At 31.0% G+C, this 25,579-nt stretch overlaps 1 protein-coding gene and 1 long non-coding RNA gene across 3 annotated transcripts; both read left to right on the top strand.

The window, feature by feature from the left end:
* Positions 1-1,076: 1,076 nt before the first annotated feature.
* Positions 1,077-20,870, top strand: LOC143045788 (5-phosphohydroxy-L-lysine phospho-lyase-like). 2 transcript variants are annotated; one of them, XM_076218541.1, is made up of 11 exons: positions 1,077-1,215; positions 5,737-5,855; positions 7,426-7,585; positions 7,979-8,053; positions 8,511-8,610; positions 9,773-9,981; positions 14,197-14,291; positions 15,741-15,865; positions 16,665-16,819; positions 17,311-17,400; positions 18,631-20,869. In XM_076218541.1, the coding sequence occupies exons 1-11, from the start codon at positions 1,163-1,165 to the stop codon at positions 18,947-18,949; spliced, it is 1,500 nt and encodes a 499-aa protein (XP_076074656.1). In that variant the 5' UTR covers positions 1,077-1,162; the 3' UTR covers positions 18,950-20,869. The 2 variants fall into 2 exon arrangements, with proteins under 2 accessions (XP_076074656.1, XP_076074657.1); XM_076218542.1 differs by lacking the exons at positions 1,077-1,215; positions 5,737-5,855 and adding an exon at positions 6,631-6,693 and having other exon boundaries at positions 18,631-20,870.
* Positions 20,871-20,949: 79 nt separating this feature from the next.
* Positions 20,950-25,511, top strand: LOC143045789 (uncharacterized). Its single transcript, XR_012969026.1, has 2 exons — positions 20,950-21,747; positions 23,564-25,511. It is a non-coding gene; the product is annotated as an uncharacterized LOC143045789 (long non-coding RNA).
* Positions 25,512-25,579: the final 68 nt, after the last annotated feature.

Below are 25,579 nucleotides of genomic sequence, written 5' to 3' on the forward strand. Positions count from 1 at the left end.
TGTCAAAGTCTAAGGGTTATCCGCCTTTGTTCTATAGTCTGCTCTCCCAGAGTTTGCATTTTGTCGTTGTCGGTAGAATGTCAAAGTTCAGGTTGTAAGTTAATCTTAAATCTCATCAGCTTTAAACGCTGTAATATTTTTTGCCTGAAATTAGTTTTTAAGATACATAGACTTATAAAGAATAACTTTATCGAAATATTATAAGGCTCAGTTTTCTTCAAAGTTGACTTTTAATAGGTGGAGTTGTTGATTAATTCTTTTTGTCATATATATATATAGCTTCAGGCCCGTAGCCAGGAATTTCAAAAGGGGGGTTCGTTTGACTCAAAAACTCGACTTTAACAGTCACAATTCGAACAGAACATTGACTTTAACAGTGCTTATTTGTTTTCAAGGAGGGGTTCGTCCGAACCCCCCGAACCCCCCCTGGCTACGGGTATGAGCTTCTCAGGTATTCCTAATTTATTTTTAAAAAAAAGATTATTATCCAACCTCCCGTCAGTTGCTGATATTTTAGCTTGCAAGGTCGAATAAAAATCCTCTGTGCATCATCTCATAATTTATTCATTTAAATGAAACACATATAAAAGATATCATTATAAATATGTCATGTGTTACTTAGGTGAAATACAGATTCATTTGAAGGCCGTGTGCCGCGTAAAATATCCATACAAGTAATTTAATTTAAATCAAGAATAATGTGGTATACGTTTTTTTTCCATTACACATTATCATAACTGATTTATTTCTTAAGAAATAAGAAATGTTTCACCGTTAGCAGAATTTTTTTGCCGTGCATTTAATCTAACATTAAGTTTTACTTTAAAAGATGCCCTGACAGTTTCAAGGTTTAATAATATTTAAACGTAATTTCTTTGTGGCCTTCATCAAATGTATATGCCTCAGAGTATATGCATAATGCAACTTTCAAAATCAGTTACTATTATTATAAAAACAAACATTGGAGAGCATGCAAAAAACGGGGAATGCAATTAGAACACCGGTAAAATTGTACGTAAAGTATTGGTCACGCCCCGCCTTGTTTTTCTTTAATAGACACGCCCACTTCTTTCATCGTATAAGAAAGCGCAAACGCGACATTGTTTCGGTCAGTGTACATTTGGTTTTTTTCCTGTCAGCTGCTGCAACTCTCCGAACCACAATGGAAAGGTTTTCGAAGGAAATAACCTTAGAAAAAAGAAATAAACACATTGGGTAAGTGCATAATACTACGTTACTTTAGAGGGATCTTATAAAAATTGTAGAACATTGGTTTGATAGCTTATCGTCTAGTTTTATCGATTTCCATCAGCTGTTGCATCTTTCTTCCAAGGACGTTTTTGTGTACATATCATTTTCAGAAGATAGTTGAGTTTGAGTTTTTAATAGCTGTTTTCAGCGGGCCATACCCTTTAGAATCATATCGAAAGTAGGTTTAAATTATAGATCCAATGTGCATATGCCCGATTATACAAATGTTTCAAGGTTGCAGCAAATCTTTTCAGATGAATGTACTTGTTACCCACTTTTTCCACAAATGACATAATTAAAGAAACACTGATGATAAAATCGTTCTTTTTTTTCTTTATAGCCAGCGTTTAGCCATAAGTGCTGGAGTAATCTCCTCTTAAATCTTGTAATGACATTTAAATATGCTTCTAAAACGTCTTTAGAACTTGAATACAAATGTACATGTATGTGTGTAATGACTCAATCTGAACAATATTATGGCATTTACATGATTAACCTGTATGAAAATTAAAATCTGAGCAGTTTATGGTTGTAATCATTTACTTGGATCTCTATCAAATGATTTAATAAAATTTGTGACTTTGGACTAGTGGCTATAAATGCCTACATGTAAATCATGTAAATGATGCAGACTAACAAGAATTTATTTTTAATTTAAAAGTTTATCTGCCAAAGCAAAGAACTCTTCTGCCATTTTGAATTAAAAATACATGTATATTATATATATATATTACATGTATAAAGACTGTTTGGTCTGTATATTGAATACTACATTTAATATGTTGAGGAATTTGTTTGGTCTGGATACAATGAGCATTACATGACATATATGTTATCAGGTTATGATGACTTTTAATTGAGCAATTTGGGTCTAATGCATGTTAGAAATGCGAAAAACCTTGTATTTAGAAGAAATATCTCTTCACATATGATCCTTAGGCAGGAAAGAATATACAATGCATATTATCGTGCTTGACCCATGCCTTCATTGCATGTAATTTGTGTATGCAGTGACCGTTCCCCAGAAATTTAGGGGCCCACTGACTACCTACATGTATGAGCGGAGCCATTCCGGTCATGCTTCAGTGATTCCCTATATAATCAACCAATATAAATTTTTCCAAGAAAAGTGTGTGTGTGTGTGTGGGGGGGGGGGGGGGGGGGGGCTCTAAATCCACCTCTGGTATGGCTATACAATTGATGTATATTGCATCTTACTTTTAAAATTACCTTTTTTGGTATGCTTCTAGGAGGAGTGTGTCTGCAACTTTAAATTTAAGCACTCTTGTAAAAACTGATCAAATGTCTCAAGTTAAGCATGTTAAGGACTTGTATGTACAGCTCTGAAAGTTAGATATTTTAGGAAATATATCATGGATTAGAATAAGTTTCTGATACATGCTTTTCTGAACACTCTTACATGTAGCTTTATAGGAGATTCTATAGTGCAAGATTTAAACTTTTAATTTTGTCTTGTGTGAATATTTTTGTGATAGTCTTTGCACAGAGACCTAAACAATTGTTCCTATATTTAAATATGGCAATATATATATTGTAGTCAGTGGCGGATCCCAAACTTTTCATAAGGGGGGGGGGGGGCTACTGTCAGGATTCAGTGGTTCCCTATATAATCAACCCAATGTGTCCACCTATGGTAGTAATATAAAAAGTCATATTATGTTAGTATTGATAAGTATATGGCATATAGTTTTCTAACCCTTACATTTTTATGGAGCTTGGTATTTTTAATTAATTCATTGTAATCTGTATATTGAATACTATAACTTTATTTGTATATTCCATAAATAAATTTCAACAAACTGCATTTGGCCATATGATGGTATTTTTATTCCAATAATCAAAACAAACTAGGCACATGTAGGTTGAGTGAATACCTATGTAACTATTTAACATTGCTGCCAATACAATTCTGTTAGCACACTTCATTTAAATACACTAGTAAATAATGATTTAACAAAGCTATGATATCTTTTTATCTTTACTGCAAACTAACTCCAGTGTTCAGTGTGAATTAATTACATTATACCTGTTTCTTAACAATTCTCCTTTAATCAGTGTTTTCACTAAGATGAGTCCAGGAATCAGGTAATACCAGACTTACCAGTTGGGTTGTTAAGGTCATGGATACAACCCATGACCTTCTGCGTAGTAAATAAGTTCACTACCACTAAGGTAGTATTTTGTCAAGAAAAACACAATAAATCATTGGACAGTCCTACATTAGTCTGATCTTTAGATAGTTAAAAAAAGAATAACTGAGTGTATTAAGTTTAAACATAAGAAGCTAATTAATAAAAACATCTTGACTAGTTCTCAAAGATAAAATACAACATTTGTATATATAGAAATAAGATGATATTACAATCATGATTAAAGAACTAACGTTACCTAATTTATTTAAGTTATGAGATTTTTTTTTGTTTCAGCAAATAAAATAAGTAAAATGTGATGTACATGTGCTAGATATATGGATACTGTTTTGATGGTTGCTGTTTTCTAATTGATCAATGTAAAACATAATTCGATAGAATGAAACCTCCTGACTAACAAGATGAATTGATGACAGTCCTTAAATGTCACTTTTACACTTTTTCATTTTTTGGCCAAATATAGAAAAAAGAGAGAAACTGTAAACAGTAATAATGATAAAAAAACATGATGAAAAAAAGATTCAGTCACGAATTATACTATAAGTTACAATGTTAGAGAGTGGTTATTGTTGATGATGCACATAGATCCAGGTGAGCAACACAGAATCTCTAGTTTCATAAACAAATTATGTTTTCTAAAAGATTAGTTGATAGTGTAAAACATCCAGATGATCTGTTGTTGGGTTGCTGTTTCATTAAAGTATACCGCATTACATATTTCCTTTTATTCAAGTGAAATAAAATACAGTATAAAGTCATGAAATAAGAACAATTGACAGACGACAAGCACACTTCTGTCTTGTTACTACAGGTTGATTGGTAGAGTAAAAGGGAAAGGCCAAACAAAAAGTATATGTGTTTACTGTCACATGCTGAAAAAAAATTGGGATTTTTTTTTATTAATTTTAAAAATATTTTTTTTAGATTGATTATATGGGAGTACCATTGTGACTTTCACAGTGCTTAATGAAAAATGGTCAAAAAAACTTTAGGGTAGGGGATAACAAATTAGGGTAGGTATGGGTATAGTAAACACATACATGTTTGTTTGGATTAAGGGTGACAAGCTGTCAATATTACACATTATCACAGCCTTTACAATACATACCTAGTAAATGCAATAGAAAATTTATTTATTAGTTTAAAAATAGTAAGAAGATTGCCAATGTGACAAAAGACCATAGGATAAGAATGTATAAAACAAGTACAGGTCATTGTACAACCTCTAACAATATGGTGAAATAAGATTAGAGAGTTTTTACAAGAAATCATGTAATGACCTTATTACGAACTGATGCTCTTCGAAACACAGTTTCTGTTACCTTTCTGTACCAAAAAAAAAATATGTCAGGATGCAAATTTGACAGTAAAAGCCCTGCAGGCCTAACATTTATCTTAGCTACCTATATATATATATATACATTATATATATTATATATAGGTTAATATAATTATGGTATGTACACTTTTTATAAATAGTCAAGCTTGTTAAAACAAATATAAATTTGTAGTACTTACACTAAGTAGATGTAAATGGTATTGACCTTTAAGTACTGTGCTCTTTGCGAGACATGTAAACATTCATGGTTTATCTACATTTGGAAACCTGACTGAATTATTTTCAAATATGTATAAATCATGACAACATATTTGAAAAAAGGAGGGTCTTAGAATTGTCAGTCAAAAAAATTGACATTAAGCTTAAGCACTATTCTATCTGTAAATCAATATGTCCATATTTTAGCTCCTCCAATATAATTTTCTGCTGAGTAACTTATGATCACCAATGCTGTTTGTTTGTTACACAGAATAATGTAAAGAAATATCACTTCTGAAAATTTAAAAATTGCATGCAATTATTATTGCAACTTTGGAAGAATGGACAAAAATTGTGAGATAAATTATTGCCATTTGATATAGGAAAATCTGCATACACATATATGTACCAGTTATCAGAATGCAAGTTTTAGTTAATTTGACCTTAAGTAGACTTTACTCCATATTGCATTAATCGCATTGATAAAAACTTTGCCTTAATTTCTGACTTAACAGCTTGTAGTCTTCAATTCAGAAATCATACGTGTCAATTTTAGTGACATAGGCATTTCAGTCACCAATATACATTGACATATGAATACCGGTATGTGTCCTGGTAGAACTACCGGTACCAGAAAAGCCTTCCACAACAAAAATGGACTCACAGAATTTTTAGTTGAATTATTATTTAATTTTTTCTATGAATTAGGCTGATGGAAATGATTCATAATTTCTATAATTACCATATTTTCTATCCCCAAATAATTATTTTTTTCAGAGATGCATGTACACTGTTTTTCAAACATGATCCCTTGAAGATCACAAAAGCTTCCAAACAGTATATGTATGATGAGAAAGACAATGCGTATCTTGACTGTATAAATAATGTTTGTCATGGTATGTATCTTAGAAAGACTGCGTATCTGGACTGTATAAATAATGTCTGTCATGGTATGTATCTTAGAAAGACAATGCGTATATGGACTGTATAAATAATGTCTGTCATGGTATGTATCGTAGAAAGACAATGCGTATCTGGACTGTATAAATAATGTCTGTCATGGTATGTATCTTAGAAAGACAATGCGTATCTGGACTGTATAAATAATGTCTGTCATGGTATGTATCTTAGAAAGACAATGCGTATCTTGACTGTGTAAATAATGTCTGTCATGGTATGTATCTTAGAAAGACAATGCGTATCTGGACTGTATAAATAATGTCTGTCATGGTATGTATCTTAGAAAGACAATGCGTATCTGGACTGTATAAATAATGTCTGTCATGGTATGTATCTTAGAAAGACAATGCGTATCTGGACTGTATAAATAATGTCTGTCATGGTATGTATCTTAGAAAGACAATGCGTATCTGGACTGTATAAATAATGTCTGTCATGGTATGTATCTTAGAAAGACAATGCATATCTGGACTGTATAAATAATGTCTGTCATGGTATGTATCTTAGAAAGACAATGCGTATCTGGACTGTATAAATAATGTCTGTCATGGTATGTATCTTAGAAAGACAATGCGTATCTGGACTGTATAAATAATGTCTGTCATGGTATGTATCTTAGAAAGACAATGCGTATCTGGACTGTATAAATAATGTCTGTCATGGTATGTATCTTAGAAAGACAATGCGTATCTGGACTGTATAAATAATGTCTGTCATGGTATGTATCTTAGAAAGACAATGCGTATCTGGACTGTATAAATAATGTCTGTCATGGTATGTATCTTAGAAAGTTCATGGTGTATGTACAGGGTATCATAGGAAGGGTGGTCATGGACCCTTAGAAAGTTGATGATAGTGTTTGGGCTGTTCAAAAGTTATATATATATTATATATATATATTGTTTCCAGCTCTTATTCCTAATTTGTCCCCCTGTTGATTTTGTGCATTAATATATATTTAATACAACTTGTATAGAGAAAAGTGGGACACAAAACACTGCAAAATGTGATCAATTTAAGCAATTTAAAGTTTTAAGTGGTGACATTCAGTGTGTAATTTATATATACCAGTGGCTGATTCAGGATTTTCAATAAAACAATTTGATTTAGAAAAAGAAAAAAAAGATAAAGAAAAATGTAATTAAGTCTACAAATCTTTTGCATTAAAAAGGGGGAGGGTTGCAGACCAGGACCTGTGTTGTTCTGTACTTCAAGTAAAAAAAAAAACAAAAAAAAATGATAAACAATAAAATATACATTTTTTGTACCAAGTGATAATGACAGTTTCAAAAACAATAATATTTGTAAACTTACTTGCCTTTTAAATTCGCCTATTTCAATAAGTCATGACATGTCTGTAAGATTAAAATTACATGTAGAATGTAGATGCTACAAAGACTTTCACTGAAAGAATGACCATTGCTTGTATAGAGTAATCAATTCTTTTGCTCATATGGTATGAAAATTACCTTGTTATGTTGAAGCAATGTATTTATTTGATTTCAGTTGGCCATTGCCATCCATATGTGGTAGAAGCGGGATATGAACAAATGAAGACATTGAATACCAACTCCAGATTTCTTCATGATAATATGGTAATGCTAGCAGAAAGACTTATTTCAACACTGCCAGAAGGTTTAAATACTGTGTATTTTACAAACTCAGGGTAAGGATAACATTCACACTGCTAAAAGGCTTCAATGTTTTGTATTTTACATCTTGCATCCACACTGCCAGAAGGCTTAAATGTGTATTTTACAAATTCAGGGTAAGCCTTACTTCAACACTACCAGAAGGCTTATATAATGCATATTTTACAAACTCAGGATAAAGCTTAAAGCTTATATCTACATAACTGTATAATATAGGTTTTACTTGTTGTTGAAGGCCGTCATGTTGACAAGCAATTATTCACATCTTTCATTCCTTTGGTTGCTGATTGATATTTGTCTCATTGAAAATTATACCGTATCTCCTTGTTATTATAAACTGTCAGTGTACTTTAATGAGAACATGTGTAGTATGCACCTTCAAATTATTGTATTATTTATAATTTTAGATCTGAAGCCACAGACCTTGCCATAAGACTTGCCAATCATCACACACATGGTACAGAACAGATAACACTAGACCAGTAAGTTGTAACAATGATATAAACTCTCTGTTACTAAAAGATGAGAAGAGAGTATCACACTATTTAGGTTTTAGTATATAGCAAAATTTAAGGGACATATTTGGTTGTCCAATTATGCTCGATAGCTAGGGTTTCAGAAAAGATGAACAAGTTTTTGTGTCAAACAAAAATAAAAAAAATAAAAATAGGACATGTTTTGACATCTATTGGAGTCAAGAGTAAAATCACAAAAATACTGAACTCCAAAGGAAAATTCAAAAATTCCAAAATGGAAAGTGCGTTATCAAATGCCAAAATCAAATAGACACATTTAGTGAGATGGATGTGTTTGAGGAATATAACAGATATATTGAAAACAAGAAATAAAGACAACAAAGCATTATAAGTGTAGGTGGCACAACACAAAAATAACATGGCACACACATGTAGAGTAATGACTTTTTTGTTTTGTTTTTAGTGCATACCATGGACATGTGATTTCAGCATTAGATATATCACCATACAAACTGGGAACATGTACAGATGGTATTCATACACACTCTGACAATGTCCACATTGTAAGTCACATGATCAATACTCAGTAAATTATCTGTATAACAATTATCAAATACATGTATACCAAGGTCTATAGAATTTACAAACTGAATTTGTTTATCATAAGAATTCCTAATACAGAAAAAGAAAAATGATACAAATCACTAGATTACATTTAAACACTTGCATATTTATTCCAAAACAACAAATGTTCTCATTAAAAACACTTATGATATGTATAGGAATGCAGTAAATTCCTCTTCTGTTTAAAATCCCCCATGCATACTTACAAATTTGAGTATGGTAGTATTAACCAACCTAGTTCTCCGCAGCATACACATGAACAATTTTTATACAACCGCAAAATTTTTTATGTCGTAAATTGCTATCACGTTGAAGTCGTTGTCGTCATCAACAATATTTCATCTGCATGAAATACTCTATTTCATTTGGTCTCTGATGGAGAGTTGTCTCTTTGGCAACCGAACATGCACCACATCTTCTTATTTTTGTTAGACAGATACATATATAAATGTCAAGTGAGTCAACTTTTTCAACCAACACATTAAAACAGAATACATTCTCCAATTTCAAAATAAGAATGCTTACAGTTTCCAATTTTGAAGGACTTAACCTGCTCTCCAGTCATGCTTCAGTGATTCCCTATATAATCAACCATTTTTTTCCCCACAAAAGCTCCGGCCCATTATTCCCATGAAATAACCTTGCACACTTGGCTGTCTGTCAAACCTGCATACTGATGAAAGGACATTCCCCCCGAGAAGCAACATTTTTCTGTCAGTTGATGTATGCCTTTTAGCAGATTATGTTCTACAGACTTGGACTACCCCTAAGACAATGTTATGTTGCACATCCTTATTCTACCATATAGTTGACAGGTACCATTCTACTGATATCTACCTGTTTTTGTAGGTTCCCTGTCCAGAGACCTACAGAAGGAAGTTTAGAGACTGAGTACCCTAAGGATAATATGGCACACTTGTTTGCTAATGTAGGGGTGGCAGGTACCATTCTACTGATATCTACCTGTTTTTGTAGGTCCCCTGTCCAGATACATACAGAGGGAAGTTTAGAGACTGAGTACCCTGAGGATAATATGGCACACTTGTATGCTAATGTAGGGGTGGTAGGTACCATTCTACTGATATCTACCTGTTTTTGTAGGTCCCCTGTCCAGATACCTACAGAGGGAAGTTTAGAGACTGTGACTTCCCCGAGGATAATATGGCACACTTGTATGCTAATGAGGTCAAGACTGTGATTGACAAACTCAAGAAAGAGAAGAAACAAGTTTCAATGTTTATAGCAGAGTCAATGCAGAGCTGTGCAGGCCAGGTGATATTCCCAGAAGGATATCTACAGAAAGTTTACAAGTAGGTTGATTCTTCATTTGTCTAAAATTCTGTTTGATGAGACCTCACCAAAGAAAGACCACCCTTCCTATAAGGTGCCACACTTCCTATAAGATGCCACACTTCCTATAAAATGCCATCCTTCCTATAAGGTGCAACTTTTTTTGTAAAGTGTCACCTTTCCAGTAAGTTGCCAACCTTTCTGTAAGGTGCCACCTATTCTGTATGGTGCCACCCTTCCTGTAAGGTGTCACTAGTCATGTAAGATGCCAGCAGTCCTGTGAGGTGCCAACCTTCATATAAGGTGCCACCCTTTCTGTTTGGTGCCAGCCTAACAATTCTTGTAATGTCTTGTTTTATTGTTAATTTAATCTCCTGCTGTTCAGTCCTGACTCCTCAATAAAGACCATATATAATCGAAGTCCATATTAGTTTTATGGTTTAATTAATTTTATATTTATAAAAGGTTTAACAATTTTCCATTACAGATAGTGTCAGGGGTGTGGAAATGCTATGCCCGACTCGCCCGACTCGTACATTTGAACACCCGGACAAGTAACTTTTTGTGTCTGGGTTGCCCGTGGACAAGTAAAAAATTACAAAAGACAAAGTTCAAATCCAACAAAAATATAGAATAAATTCAAAATGTATAAAGATGTTTAATTTATGTAAAAGAAACCAAAGGTCAGCGAGTAAAAACAATGTTCATGACGATAAATATTACATAATACCGGAAATAGATCGATTAACAAAATAGATAAAAATAAGTATGCAAACCCGAGTCGCGTAACATTGCATTGGTTTTGTCCATTGACCCGGTATCGTCGATTAGGTTTTATCAATCATGAGCGGAAGTGTCATTTTATATGATTTTGTAAAATATGGAAGCGAGAGTTTCAGACATCGTGACTATCAGATTGCAACCGGCTATCTAGGATGGAAATTCAGAAAATAAAATTATTTTTTTGTCTTTATATTTATAGATCAAAGGCCAACAATATTTGTTGTCAGAGTGGTAAATAGAAGGGGTGCTTTAATTGCCCATTAAGACAATTATAAAAAAAAAAATCACCAAGTGTGTCAGTTGAGAGAAACACCAAAACAAACCAATAGTTTATCCATTAAATTTTCATTTCTTCACTCACTGTCCTCTAAATTAGTATATCATTATATGTACCTACTGGCTACAATTCTTATTCAAAAACTGCTGCAAAAAATGACCTTTACATGTCATTTCATTGGTTGGTTTGCTGTAAGGTTTCTGTCCCATAGATGTTAATTATATATACAACCTACTTTCCTAAATACATTTAAACAAATGGATTTCATTTGCTTGTGATGCAAAACAGTGCTAAGAATTATATATTAGCTAACAATGAAATACTTCAATATTTATTGGGACCATCAGGGCAAGTAACTTTTTTTCCGGACAAGTGAAATTTTCAGTTTAACTTGCCCAGGGACAAGTGCCCACAGCAAATATTTCCACACCCCTGAGTGTTATAGCAAATATTTTCAGATGTACAAATAGTGTCAAGGTTATGGGAAGTTGACTTATTTCATATTTGTGAATTTTAGGAAATTTAAAACATACTGCTTGATTTGAGGTTTATGTTGTTTTTACAGACAGACATTATATTGCCATATATGAAGTAGTTCCCTTAGGGATTAGTTCGTAGGTTGTATACAGCTTTCAATGCACTAAATACCATTAAAATTTGCACTGAAAAAAAATCAGGTTACAATCACAAATAATTTTTCCCTCCAAGATTTTATACTTATTTTATAATAATTCAAAATGTCTGGACTATAACTTATCTAACTTTTGATTTAATTTTTGTCAGTTTACATATGTTTCCTCTTTTTTAAATTTCACATTAAGTACATCACATTTTGATTGTATAGTCCTTTATTCCATGAGTATGATATTTTAATGCTGTCAAGTTATTTTAAGGTGGCTAAGTATACTGACTGTGTTTACCTGTTATACAAATTTAATTGTTATACAAAAGCCCAGACAAATACCTATTGTATTTTGTTTGTTGGCTTAAGTTGAATACCTTATTGATTTTTTCAAAAGATAGCATAGGTTGAGAACAGTAACTGAATATGTATTATTTACAGAGTAATTGATTCAATGTTCTGATTAACTTGACTCTAAATTGTGTATTTATATTTAAGTTTCTGTTATTCTTATAGGATACTTTATTTAATGGGAGTTTCTTTTGAAGGTTTTTATACGACCGCAAAATTTTGCGTTCGTATGTTGGTATCATGTCATCGTCGTCAGCCAGATGGTTTCCGGATAATAACTTTAGTATTAGTAAATAGAAATCAATAAAATTTTAAGACAGTGTTTATAACTACAAAAGGTAGCTTGGGGTTGATTTTCGGGGTTATGGTCCCTACGGTTTAGGAATTAGGGGCCCAATGGGCCCAAAACAAGCATTCATCTAGTGTCAGTACAAAAAGTTGTGTATAAGTATTTCTATTGTTCTGAAATTGTACCACAATGTTTAATACCATAAGTAGAAGGTTGGGATATATTTTGTGGGTTATTGGGCAAACAGTCTAGGAACAAAGGGCCAAAAAGGGGCAAAAAACAAGCATTTTTGTAGTTTCAAGACAATAAATTGGAGTTATCCTTCTTTGTCCAGAATGGTTGTTGAATCACCTAATACCAATGCTTTATGAAATCATTGAAAATTGGAGATATCTTTCTTTGTCCAGAATAGTAGTTGAATCAACTTAAATCAATGGCATATACAATATACAATGCAATATTCACTTTACTACCAACTGATAAATTAAAGCAGTCGTTACCATTCAGTGATTACAAGCACTTTGGTTACCATTCTAGGGTTATGCCCCTTTACAAATGGAGAAATTGAAGAATTTTTTAGTTTCTGTTCTCTTTATTTAAGTTTGTCTCAACTAAATTTAATGAAATGTGTGTATAATGCTTATTACCTCTAAACTCAGTTTAAGTTCAATTTTTGGTGGCTTCTCTTTTACAGTTCTTGAGTTATGTCCTTTTATAATGTTATATGCTTGAGGGGGCATCGGACACATTCCCCATTTATTTTTTTCGAAGTTACTATTAATTAATATTAATTTTAACCATGACTGTATGACATTTTATATTTTAATATTTTATGATGTATTTAAATAAGTAGTAATTGTTGCAAACTCCATAAGAAATTTGAATTGAGATCATTGTTGGAATAGGGGAAGGGGGAGTTGAAAAAAAAATGGGGGGTTCAATTTTTCTCATTTCAGATTTCAGAAATTAAATCTGAATTTCTTCAAACATTATTTTTTTTGAGAGGATTAATATTCAACGGCATAGTGAATTGCTCAAAAGCAAAAAAAAATATTTTAAGTTCATTAGACCACATTTATTCTTTGTCAAAAACCTATGCTGTGTCAACTATTTAATCACAATCCAAATTCAGAGCTGTATCCAGCTTGAATGTTGTGTCCATACTAGCCCTGACCGTTCAGGGTTAGACCTCTGTGGTTGTATTAAGCTGCACCCTGCGGAGCATCTGGTTTGTTTATGGTGTATTCCTTTGACAGCTACTGTTAGGTTATTTTTATGGGTTATTTATGAATTTTCAACTTTTAAAAAAAAGAAATAATTTATATTCTCAGAATAACAGAACATCAAACAAAGATCTAGCCTTAATATATTTACTTGAAATTTGGTTTCACAATATATCTCAAAGTGCTTTTAAAATATGTCTTGGATTATTATTGTCAGCATCCTCCAAGTGTTATCAAATTTTAGATCATATTAGAATTTGACTTCTTAACACAGCTTTGTTAACATTTCTACTTTTGAGATGTATAGCCCATATTCATAACATTGTTTCATTCACAAAAGAACTTGCCATTTACTAATACAATAGTTTTAAGACATCAGGAATACTGTAATTAAACTGATTTTTGTGGCTTTTGTAAATAAAAAAGATATTTCAAAGAATCTTGTAAAATTAGTTGTGAATATGTTAAACTTGGATTTTCTTTAGAATACATTGAAAAAAGAGAAAATCCTAAAGAAATTACTACTGAGTTGCCTCTAAAGAGCTACTTAAAAATAATATAGTTAACAGTGTCTAGAGTGTGGCCTTGATTAGTTTACACTGCTCACAAAATCAAATACAAGTAGATTATATATAAATAGACACTGCCATTATCACACTGCTTTATATGTTTAGTATGACTCTTTAACAGGCATGTCCATGATGCTGGAGGAATATGTATAGCTGATGAGGTCCAGGTGGGCTTTGGAAGGGCTGGCTCACATTTCTGGACCTTCCAAACACAAGGTAGTCTATTTAATTCACTGTTTTAATCAAATTGTATCCTGTATATAATAAGGTACTGTAAAGTAGGAGTTATTGTGGGAAGGCCGTAGTTTTGCTAAATTCTCAATTGAGATGAAACTCTCGTCTGGCATATTATTTATTGTTACTTTTGTTTGATTTTCTGAATGCATTTAAATCTTAACTTAGTAATTAAGTTTTTTATACCCTGTGTTATAAATTGGATAAGAATGTTACCTGTATATAACATATGTTGAAAAACTTTTTATTTCAATATTTAGTCGTTTTGTCAAATAGCATAAGATAGATATAGACATATAGATAATTTGTTATTTACCATTGAAGGGCCCATGAGGGGCATACCCTACCATCTGCAATTTTTTCCTTTACTTTAACACTTTACAATACAATATTTTTATTTTCCAAATTAAAGGGCCCATTAAGAGCATAACATTAATTACAACATGACATAAACATTACAGAGTGATTAAAGAAACATAAAATAATAATTGAAATTCAAATGCATGAAGAAAGGATCAGTGGTCAAGGGGAGATACTTTATAGATTGTACCATTTTCCTCTTGGGTTGCTAGGATGGCAACAATCAAAGTTGATGATATGATAAACAGTTAAATTGTTGAATAATAAATGTTGACTGGATTATAATCCTTTACAGTTCATTGACCTTATTATATAACATTGGTGATACGGAAAGCCTATAATTTTCTATAGCTCATTTCAAAATCTTATAGGTCAAATAGTATACTGCTGCAGGGGAGGCAATCTTGACCATTTGCTTTTCCTTTTTTATAAAAGATTTTAGAGTTATTTCCCTTTTGAAGCTAATTTTTTAAAAGTTTTGTTCATCAAAGGGAAACTTTTTGTTAAGATGAACAGTTGAAGAAAAAAAGAACTAACACATGGTAATACAAAATTTTGGTTGAAAAAAAGCATTGTGAGCCTGTTGTTGGATTTTAGACTTTATTATAATTTCATATCACATACATTACAGTAAACAAGTCTAAATGACAAAATTGCATTAGGAATTAAAGAAATTAAGGCGCTCACTAGAAACTAACACAAAAGAAATCAGGATTGAACTCTGTGCATATCTTTTTCACTTAAGTTAATTTAATCTGCATAATTGGCAATATTGTTAGAAACTTTTTTGATAAAGCATAAACAAGTAAATATTCTTTTTACTCTAAATTGGCTGGTAGTAGGGAAAAATAAGATGTAGTCATTTTCTTTTTATGAAAACAGGTTAATTTAATTGAAAATAACTGTGCAATAATAGGTGATATATTGTACAAGCTATTTGTTTAAAAATAAAATGGTTTTTATGAAAAAAAAAAAAAACTAGTTAAAGTGTAAAAGTACTGTACAGTTCATTTATTTGATATTCAGGCCCTTGTGAAGAATGTCATGTACCTATACTGTGTTTGATTTCAGGTGTAATACCCGACATAGTAACCATTGGTAAACCTATGGGAAATGGACATCCTGTTGCCGCTGTAATCACAACAAAAGATATATCAATGAGTTTTAAAAACTCAGGCATGGAATATTTTAATACTGTAAGTAAATCAAGAAATTTGACCCTATAGCCAAACACTATTTACTGTTGTTATAAAGACAAGTTAATTTCCTATTAAAAAAAAAGTGATTTCATTCTGCCATTGTAGAGGACCTATGTAGAGGAACTTATTAATATTATCACTGTTTAAATGAACTCTTTATTAGTCAGTCAATCTATACATTATTTGTCACATTTTCTGTGGCCTACTTTGAGATTGATATATATATGTGTTTCTTTTCACTAAAAATCAAGACTGTTTCCTCTCACTGAAAATCAAGAATAGGGTTACAAATCAGGGGGTAGTAGCTCACACCCAAGTCTTGCCTCGTGTAAGTTCATCTCCTTAGCATACTTTGAAAATTGAAAATAGTAAAACTGATTTTATAGTTGAATCAACTCAGTATCACATTACTTTTTTATGTTCTAGTTGAAAGTTTGCTTTATGCAGTGTGTCTACAAACATGTTTGTCTTGAATAGTATTTAAAAAAATGTACTTTTTCAATCTAGCGCCTTATAAAAGGACCATAAAGTTAACTTTCAAAATCACCAATACATGATCTTTAATCTGCTTTCACTTTATAGTTGTAATTTTATATGCCAGTAAGGAGGTTATCTTGGCAGTGTCATGTTCTTATGTGTACTACTGGTAGATGTTTCCTAGTTGCTAGTATTTTTGTCTTTGGGTTGCTGTCTTAGTGAGGTATATCATACATATTTTATTAATGATTTTAAAACTCCTGTATGATCGTAACCTTTGAAATTAAGATGTGTAGTTAAATATTATTTTTTATTATAGTATGGAGGTAATCCAGTATCCTGTGCTATAGCTTTAGCTGTGATGGATGTTATAGAAGAAGAGAAGCTACAAGAGAATGCTTTGGTTACAGGGAAATACTGGGTGTCACAGCTCAATGAAATAAAGAAACAGTTCCCTATTATTGGGGATGTTAGGTTAGACATAATGAATTTATTGGAAAATATTGAAATGTATTTCTTGATTCCTTGATGGTGTGTAGTAATTTCAGATTACTTTTTAGTCTGCACCATGGCTAAAAATAGAACATGGGGGTTTACCATAGAAGTCTAAAGGAATATTGTAAAATAAAAACAAATTCAAATGGTCACAACTTGAAAACTTATTTGAATAATGATCACAATGGGATGACCTCATTTTAATTTAACTTATGGGCCATATTAAACCAAACTTGGCCTCAATCATTATTAGGGTATTTAATATAATATTATTAATTATGATTTCTTAGCCTTATTTTACATGATTTCAAAAACATGAGTAGATACAGGTAATCAGCACAGTCACAGGCTCTTGGGAGCCTAGTCTTTCAAAAGAACCACTTGAACAAATGACATATGAAATATTGCAGAACATGTATCAGATTTGTAGCATTTTGTATCAGAGTTCAGTTAACATTTTATATTTGTAGGGGTCTAGGAATGTTTATAGGAATAGATTTAGTCAAGGACAGAGAAACGAGAGAACCAGCATCAGCTGAAGCTAAGCATGTCATTGCAAGGTAAATTAATCATAGATATTGGATACATAAAATACATCTTGAATCAAGAGTTTAAAAAGCTGCTTAGAGATTTTCTTGGCCTTGAGCTTTCTACTGGACACACAAATATTGAAAAAGAGGTTATGTTACTACATGAAAATTAAAAGCTGAAACCATCTCTGAACATAAATTTAGTACTCAGCCAACCCTCAGAACAAGTTGTGTGAATTATTTTTCATAATGTTAATTATCTTCACTTTTACATTAACCTAGAATGTAGATACTCAACTTAGATCTGTGTGGTTTAATTTAGATTAATTACATTAGATGTATGTTTCATTATAATATTTTATTCTGATTGGCTAACTGCACATCACGTGTTATTCCGTAAGCAGTTGCATTGCTCAATACAACTTTTCACTCATGATAACACGTGCTCCAACAATAAAGTGCACAGGTGAATTAAATAATAAAATATATAAAATTCGTGTTTTCATGATCATAGCTAAAAAAATGTAATTATAAGTATTGAATGCTTCTTTTTGTAACTTTATAGGGTTGTAAAAGCGTTGACCTTGCGTACATTTTTAGAATGAAGCGCTTCCGCGCTTCATACAAAATGTACTTCGGTCAACGCTTTTACACCCCAATAAATTTACAAAAAGAAGCATTCAATTCTTAAATAAAAATTCCAAGATGTTTTCACTTATTTAGAAAACAACAGTTACTTTTTTGAATGTCAGTTACAATATCAGAGAGCTAATTACAGATGTGCTAGTTGTCCAGAATGCATCACAGTGCAGGGGGATATGGTTATAACCTGTCTGTATGGAAAAAGAAATAGAAATACTAAATACGATTTTTTGAGGGTTTAAACTAAGCAGACTTTCTATGATTTCTTGTAATTTTCTTTCCACATAAAGCACATTTAAATATTGGATGTTTATACCTTAATGAAACAGCACTCAACAACACGCAAAAGATAAAGATTTCATATACCAGTAATGTGGATTCATTTATTTTCCTTGGTTGAGGAAAAATTGTATTTAGTAAACATTTTGTGGTTTTGCTAAAGTCTATATACTAGCTAATAGAAAATGTGAACTTCTTTGAACATTCAAATTTGTGGTTACGCTTTACTCACAAAATCAACGAAAATTGGTTTGTTACGAATAATAATGAATCCATATTAACTTACTGCACTCATTTATGAGTAAGCTAACATCAAATGTCTACATTTGTATTTCACAGAATGAAGGAAGAGTTTATAATATTGAGTACAGATGGTCCTTATTGTAACATTATAAAGATGAAACCGCCAATGTGCTTCACGAAGGAAAATGTAGATCATTTCTGTCAGAAACTTGTCATGGTTCTTAAAGAAATTCAAGGCAAAAATATAAACAGTAATGCAGACATGAAGAAATCTGTGATCAGTGGTAAAAAGGAAACACTTTCTGATAGTGATGATAGTGGTGTATCTGTGAATGGACATCATGGTTTTGTTAATGGACAGGAATATGTAGCTGTCCATCCTGGAGACAATGATTCTGTTACTGTTGTTACATAACTTGTTGAATGCCAAAATAATTTAACTTTTTTGTTCCTGGAATTAATATGATTTTCCTGGCATGCATAGTTTTGTCATTTCTGCAGACATTTTGTTTTATAGTTGTTTTGTTTTAAAACCTGTATATGTTATGATCTATTTTTAAACATATTTTTTATTATTTCTGGTTGTAACATATTATTTTACTTTCCATAATCAGCTGATCTATATTAGCTCATCACTGCCTATATGAGGTAACACATTGATAATTTAAATTTGCCCGACCGTGCAAAGGCTGTTTAGCCAGTAAGGGTCATTAAAAACTTCATTTGTTTGTTTAAATTTGTAATCTTAGGGTATCTTGTCATACTGACCATGATTTTTTCTTCAAATGGTTGTCTTTCACAAGCTAGGTTAATAGTTGCGACATCCATTAACTATTACTTCCCTTCTTCAAAGTGAAATCATTTGGGTCATTTATAAATATTTGTCCCTTTTGAGGTGAAAAATTTATCCAGAATATTAACCGTAGCAATATTTCAGGTTTTTTTTAATAATAATTCAGTTTTTTTTTAATGTTGTTTCTTCTTTAAAAAATTCAAAGAGCATTTATTTCATTTTTATACGACCGCAAAATTTGAAAAATTTTTCGTCGTATATTGCTATCACGTTGGCGTCGTCGTCTGCGTCGTCGTCGTCGTCCGAATACTTTTAGTTTTCGCACTCTAACTTTAGTAAAAGTGAATGGAAATCTATGAAATTTTAACACAAGGTTTATGACCACAAAAGGAAGGTTGGTATTGATTTTGGGAGTTTTGGTCCCAACATTTTAGGAATTAGGGGCCAAAAAGGGCCCAAATAAGCATTTTCTTGGTTTTCGCACTATAACTTTAGTTTAAGTTAATAGAAATCTATGAAATTTTGACACAAGGTTTATGACCACAAAAGAACGGTTGGGATTGATTTTGGGAGTTTTGGTTTCAACAGTTTAGGAATTAGGGGCCAAAAAAGGGCCCAAATAAGCATTATTCTTGGTTTTCGCACAATAACTTTAGTTTAAGTTAATAGAACTCAATGAAATTTAAACACAATGTTAATGACTACAAAAGGAAGGTTGGTATTGATTTTGGGAGTTTAGGTCCCAACAGTTTAGGAATTAGGGGCCAAAAAGGGACCCAAATAAGCATTTTTCTTGGTTTTCGCACCATAACGTTAGTATAAGTAAATAGAAATCTATGAAATTTAAACACAAGGTTTATGACCATAAAAGGAAGGTTGGTATTGATTTTGGGAGTTTTGGTCCCAACAGAATAAGGGGCCCAAAGGGTTCAAAATTAAACTTTGTTTGATTTCATCTAAATTGAATAATTGGGGTTTTTTGATATGCCGAATCTAACTGTCATGACTGTGTATGTAGATTCTTAACTTTTGGTCCCGTTTTCAAATTGGTCTACATTAAGGTCCAAAGGGTCCAAAATTAAACTTAGTTTGATTTTGACAAAAAAAGAATCAGTTAGGTTCTTTGATATGCTGAATCTAAAAATGTACTTAGATTCTTGATTATTGGCCCAGTTTTCAAGTTGGTCCAAATCGGGGTCCAAAATTAAACTTTGTTTGATTTCATCAAAAATTGAATAAATGGGGTTCTTTGATATACCAAATCTAACTGTGTATGTAGATTCTTCATTTTTGGTCCTGTTTTCAAATTGGTCTACACTAAAGTCCAAAGGGTCCAAAATTAAACTTAGTCTGATTTTAACAAAAATTGAAATCTTATGGTTCTTTGATATGCTGAATCCAAAAATGTACTTAGATTTTTTAATATGGGCCCTGTTTTCAAGTTGGTCCAAATCAGGATCTAAAATTATTATATTAAGTATTGTGCAATAGCAAGTCTTTTCAATTGCACAGTATTGCTCAATGGCAAGAAATATCTAATTGCACAATATTGTGAAATAGCAATTTTTTTTTTAATTAGAGTCCAGAATAGTAAGCAAGAAATATCTAATTGCAAAATATTGTGCAATAGCAAGATTTTTTTTAATTGGAGTTATCTTTCTTTGTCCAGAATCAACTTAAATCTTTGTTATATACAATATACAATGTATATTCACTTTTTACTACCAACTGATAAATTAAAATAATCTTTACCATTCAGTGATAACAAGCAGTTTTTTTACATCTTAATATTTTATGATGTATTTAAATGAGTAGTTATTGTTGCAAACTCCATTAGAAATTTTAATTGAGATTAGTTTTGGAATAAGGGAAAGGGGGATGTGATTAAAAAAATTGGGTTCAATTTTTCTCATTTGAAATTTCATAAATAAAAAGAAAATTTCTTCAAACATTTTTTTGAGAGGATTAATATTCAACAGCATAGTGAATTGCTCTAAGAGAAAACAAAAATTTTAAGTTCATTAGAACACATTCATTCTATGTCAGAAACCTATGCTGTGTCAACTATTTAATCACAATCCAAATTTAGAGCTGAATCCAGCTTGAATGTTGTGTCCATACTTGCCCCAACCGTTCAGGGTTCAACCTCTGCGGTCGTATAAAGCTACGCCCTGCGGAGCATCTGGTTTAATTTGTTGTTTAGTAATCATTTTTGTTTGTTTTTTTATACATTTTAAAATTGTTGATGATTAATATACTAGTCTGTTTTTAATTTAGTTTTAACTAGTCTGTTTTTATTTAAGTTGTAGGGAGTTATGTCCCCTCACTTTACCATAGTATATCACATAAGAAATAATATAGCATCAATAATACATTTCATTAAAAGCCTAGTCCTACAAAGTTCAGGTGTATCATCTCAGGTATAGACAAAACCTTATCATTATTTACTTCATTAGATATGTGTAAAAGTCAGGTATAGACAAAACCTTATCATTATTTACTTCATTAGATATGTGTAAAAGTCAGGTATAGACAAAACCTTATCATTATTTACTTCATTAGATATGTGTAAAAGTCAAGTGTTGACAGATCATCTCAGGTATAGACAAAACCTTATCATTATTTACTTCATTAGATATGTGTAAAAGTCAGGTATAGACAAAACCTTATCATTATTTACTTCATTAGATATGTGTAAAAGTCAGGTATAGACAAAACCTTATCATTATTTACTTCATTAGATATGTGTAAAAGTCAAGTGTTGACAGATCATCTCAGGTATAGACAAAACCTTATCATTATTTACTTCATTAGATATGTGTAAAAGTCAGGTATAGACAAAACCTTATCATTATTTACTTCATTAGATATGTGTAAAAGTCAGGTATAGACAAAACCTTATCATTATTTACTTCATTAGATATGTGTAAAAGACAGGTATAGACAAAACCTTATCATTATTTACTTCATTAGATATGTGTAAAAGTCAGGTATAGACAAAACCTTATCATTATTTACTTCATTAGATATGTGTAAAAGTCAGGTATAGACAAAACCTTATCATTATTTACTTCATTAGATATGTGTAAAAGTCAGGTATAGACAAAACCTTATCATTATTTACTTCATTAGATATGTGTAAAAGTCAGGTATAGACAAAACCTTATCATTATTTACTTCATTAGATATGTGTAAAAGTCAGGTATAGACAAAACCTTATCATTATTTACTTCATTAGATATGTGTAAAAGTCAGGTATAGACAAAACCTTATCATTATTTACTTCATTAGATATGTGTAAAAGTCAGGTATAGACAAAACCTTATCATTATTTACTTCATTAGATATGTGTAAAAGTCAGGTATAGACAAAACCTTATCATTATTTACTTCATTAGATATGTGTAAAAGTCAGGTATAGACAAAACCTTATCATTATTTACTTCATTAGATATGTGTAAAAGTCAAGTGTTGACAGATCATCTCAGGTATAGACAAAACCTTATCATTATTTACTTCATTAGATATGTGTAAAAGTCAGGTATAGACAAAACCTTATCATCAATCACTTCATTAGATATGTGTAAAAGTCAGGTATAGACAAAACCTTATCATTATTTACTTCATTAGATATGTGTAAAAGTCAAGTGTTGACAGATCATCTCAGGTATAGACAAAACCTTATCATTATTTACTTCATTAGATATGTGTAAAAGTCAGGTATAGACAAAACCTTATCATTATTTACTTCATTAGATATGTGTAAAAGTCAGGTATAGACAAAACCTTATCATTATTTACTTCATTAGATATGTGTAAAAGTCAGGTATAGACAAAACCTTATCATTATTTACTTCATTAGATATGTGTAAAAGTCAAGTGTTGACAGATCATCTCAGGTATAGACAAAACCTTATCATTATTTACTTCATTAGATATGTGTAAAAGTCAGGTATAGACAAAACCTTATCATCAATCACTTCATTAGATATGTGTAAAAGTCAGGTATAGACAAAACCTTATCATTATTTACTTCATTAGATATGTGTAAAAGTCAAGTGTTGACAGATCATCTCAGGTATAGACAAAACCTTATCATTATTTACTTCATTAGATATGTGTAAAAGTCAGGTATAGACAAAACCTTATCATTATTTACTTCATTAGATATGTGTAAAAGTCAGGTATAGACAAAACCTTATCATCAATCACTTCATTAGATATGTGTAAAAGTCAGGTATAGACAAAACCTTATCATTATTTACTTCATTAGATATGTGTAAAAGTCAAGTGTTGACAGGTATAGACAAAACCTTATCATTATTTACTTCATTAGATATGTGTAAAAGTCAGGTATAGACAAAACCTTATCATTATTTACTTCATTAGATATGTGTAAAAGTCAGGTATAGACAAAACCTTATCATCAATCACTTCATTAGATATGTGTAAAAGTCAGGTATAGACAAAACCTTATCATTATTTACTTCATTAGATATGTGTAAAAGTCAGGTGTTGACAGGTATAGACAAAACCTTATCATCAATCACTTCATTAGATATGTGTAAAAGTCAAGTGTTGACAGAACTATTGTACATTTAAAATTTTGATATATATTCAAAATTTCAAAACAAAAGTTTTTGATTTTTGATTTTGTATAGTTATTTATGGTTTTTTAGAAAGTAATTTCACTGAAGTTTTATTTCGTTTTCTGTAAAAATAAATATTGAAAACATTAACAGTTTTATGTTGGGATGGGGGTATACAACTTATCGCTATTTGTCCGCCATTACTGGATATCACACAGGTTCCTGTAAAATTTTGACGTCATAAAACAAAATATCTGACGCCAGGTCAGTCGGGATTAGCAATAAGGTGTATTATTTTGTTAGCTTTTCTCACATTATCTTTAGTTATTCATTCATTCTTCCAATGATCTTCTAGGAACAGTATTAGCACATTACCTTTAGTTATTCATTATAATTCTTCTAATGATCTTCTAGGAACAGTATTAGGATGATAATTTATGGAACATTAAAATGTATAAAAAGTTATCTTTTGTATGGAATGATTATTTTTATTATATAAGAGAATATTGTATTCTGATTTGTTGTGAATGTCATATAAAGAATTGTGATAGTTTTGTAACTTGTTTTTATGACTATGTCATAGGCAATTTGGAAATATAATTTTTGCTTTGGTTTATCTCTTTATTTCTTTTGTCAATAACTTCATAACGACTCTAGAAATTTCCTTTATTATTATTATTTACTTTAAAACACAGATATTGAACTTGCATATATAGTGCCCCTCAACCATTTTCTATGAAATATTCTGTAGATATATGGATTGCATTTCATTTTGACTGTATCCACATATGTTGTTACTGAGTTATTTCCCTTGGTTTAAAACCTTCAAAGATTTTTGTTCTTTTTGCATTGTTTAAATTCTATTATGCTATATTATGCATGTTCCAGTATTTTATATTGATTGTGACAGGTTATTTATGTCCTGTGTACAAAAGAGTAAGTGATTGTTAATTATTTGTTGTTTTAAATCATTTATAATATTTGAATAATTAAACTAAAATTCTGACCAGCTAAGCTTTGATTATGCAAATATTTTATTTTTTTAACATTTATTGGAATGAGATGTAGCAGGTCTGTGTCTTTTATCATCCTTGTTTGTTTATATTTGTTTTAAAACTTATAAAGTTTTTTTTAGTGCATAAAAGGTTTGTTTGAAATAAATTTAGTTTTGATATATAGTATCTTTATATCATAAAACTTCATTATTTTTTCAACAATCATTTTCATCTAGAATTTTCGCTTCTGTTGACCCAAATTTTAAGGGAAAAAAAATGAATAGCATACGTTTTGAGTAGCTAAGATTACATAAAATGAAAATTTGCATTTAGGGAGCTAAGACTATGTAACATGAGAATATGTATTTAAGTAGCTCAGATTACATGAGACTGCATTTAAAATATTATAAATCTCTATTCCAATTTTACTTGTTGCTATTGCATTTCTAATTACTATCTCCAAGGTTTGTGAAAGGTATTCAATATATTTAAAAAAAAATTGATATATGTAAGTAAACGATTTGTTATATTCTTCTAGGAACAATGCTTGTATTTCCTGCTATAAATGTGTTAAAATGCCTTTAAATAAATGATTTTTTTTTTACAAAGTTGTTTTTCTGCAAAATAATTTGTAAAATTGAGAATGGAAATGGGAAATGTGCCAAAGAG

The sequence above is a fragment of the Mytilus galloprovincialis genome, chromosome 9 (assembly GCF_965363235.1).
Source record: "Mytilus galloprovincialis chromosome 9, xbMytGall1.hap1.1, whole genome shotgun sequence".
Lineage (NCBI taxonomy): Eukaryota > Metazoa > Mollusca > Bivalvia > Mytilida > Mytilidae > Mytilus > Mytilus galloprovincialis.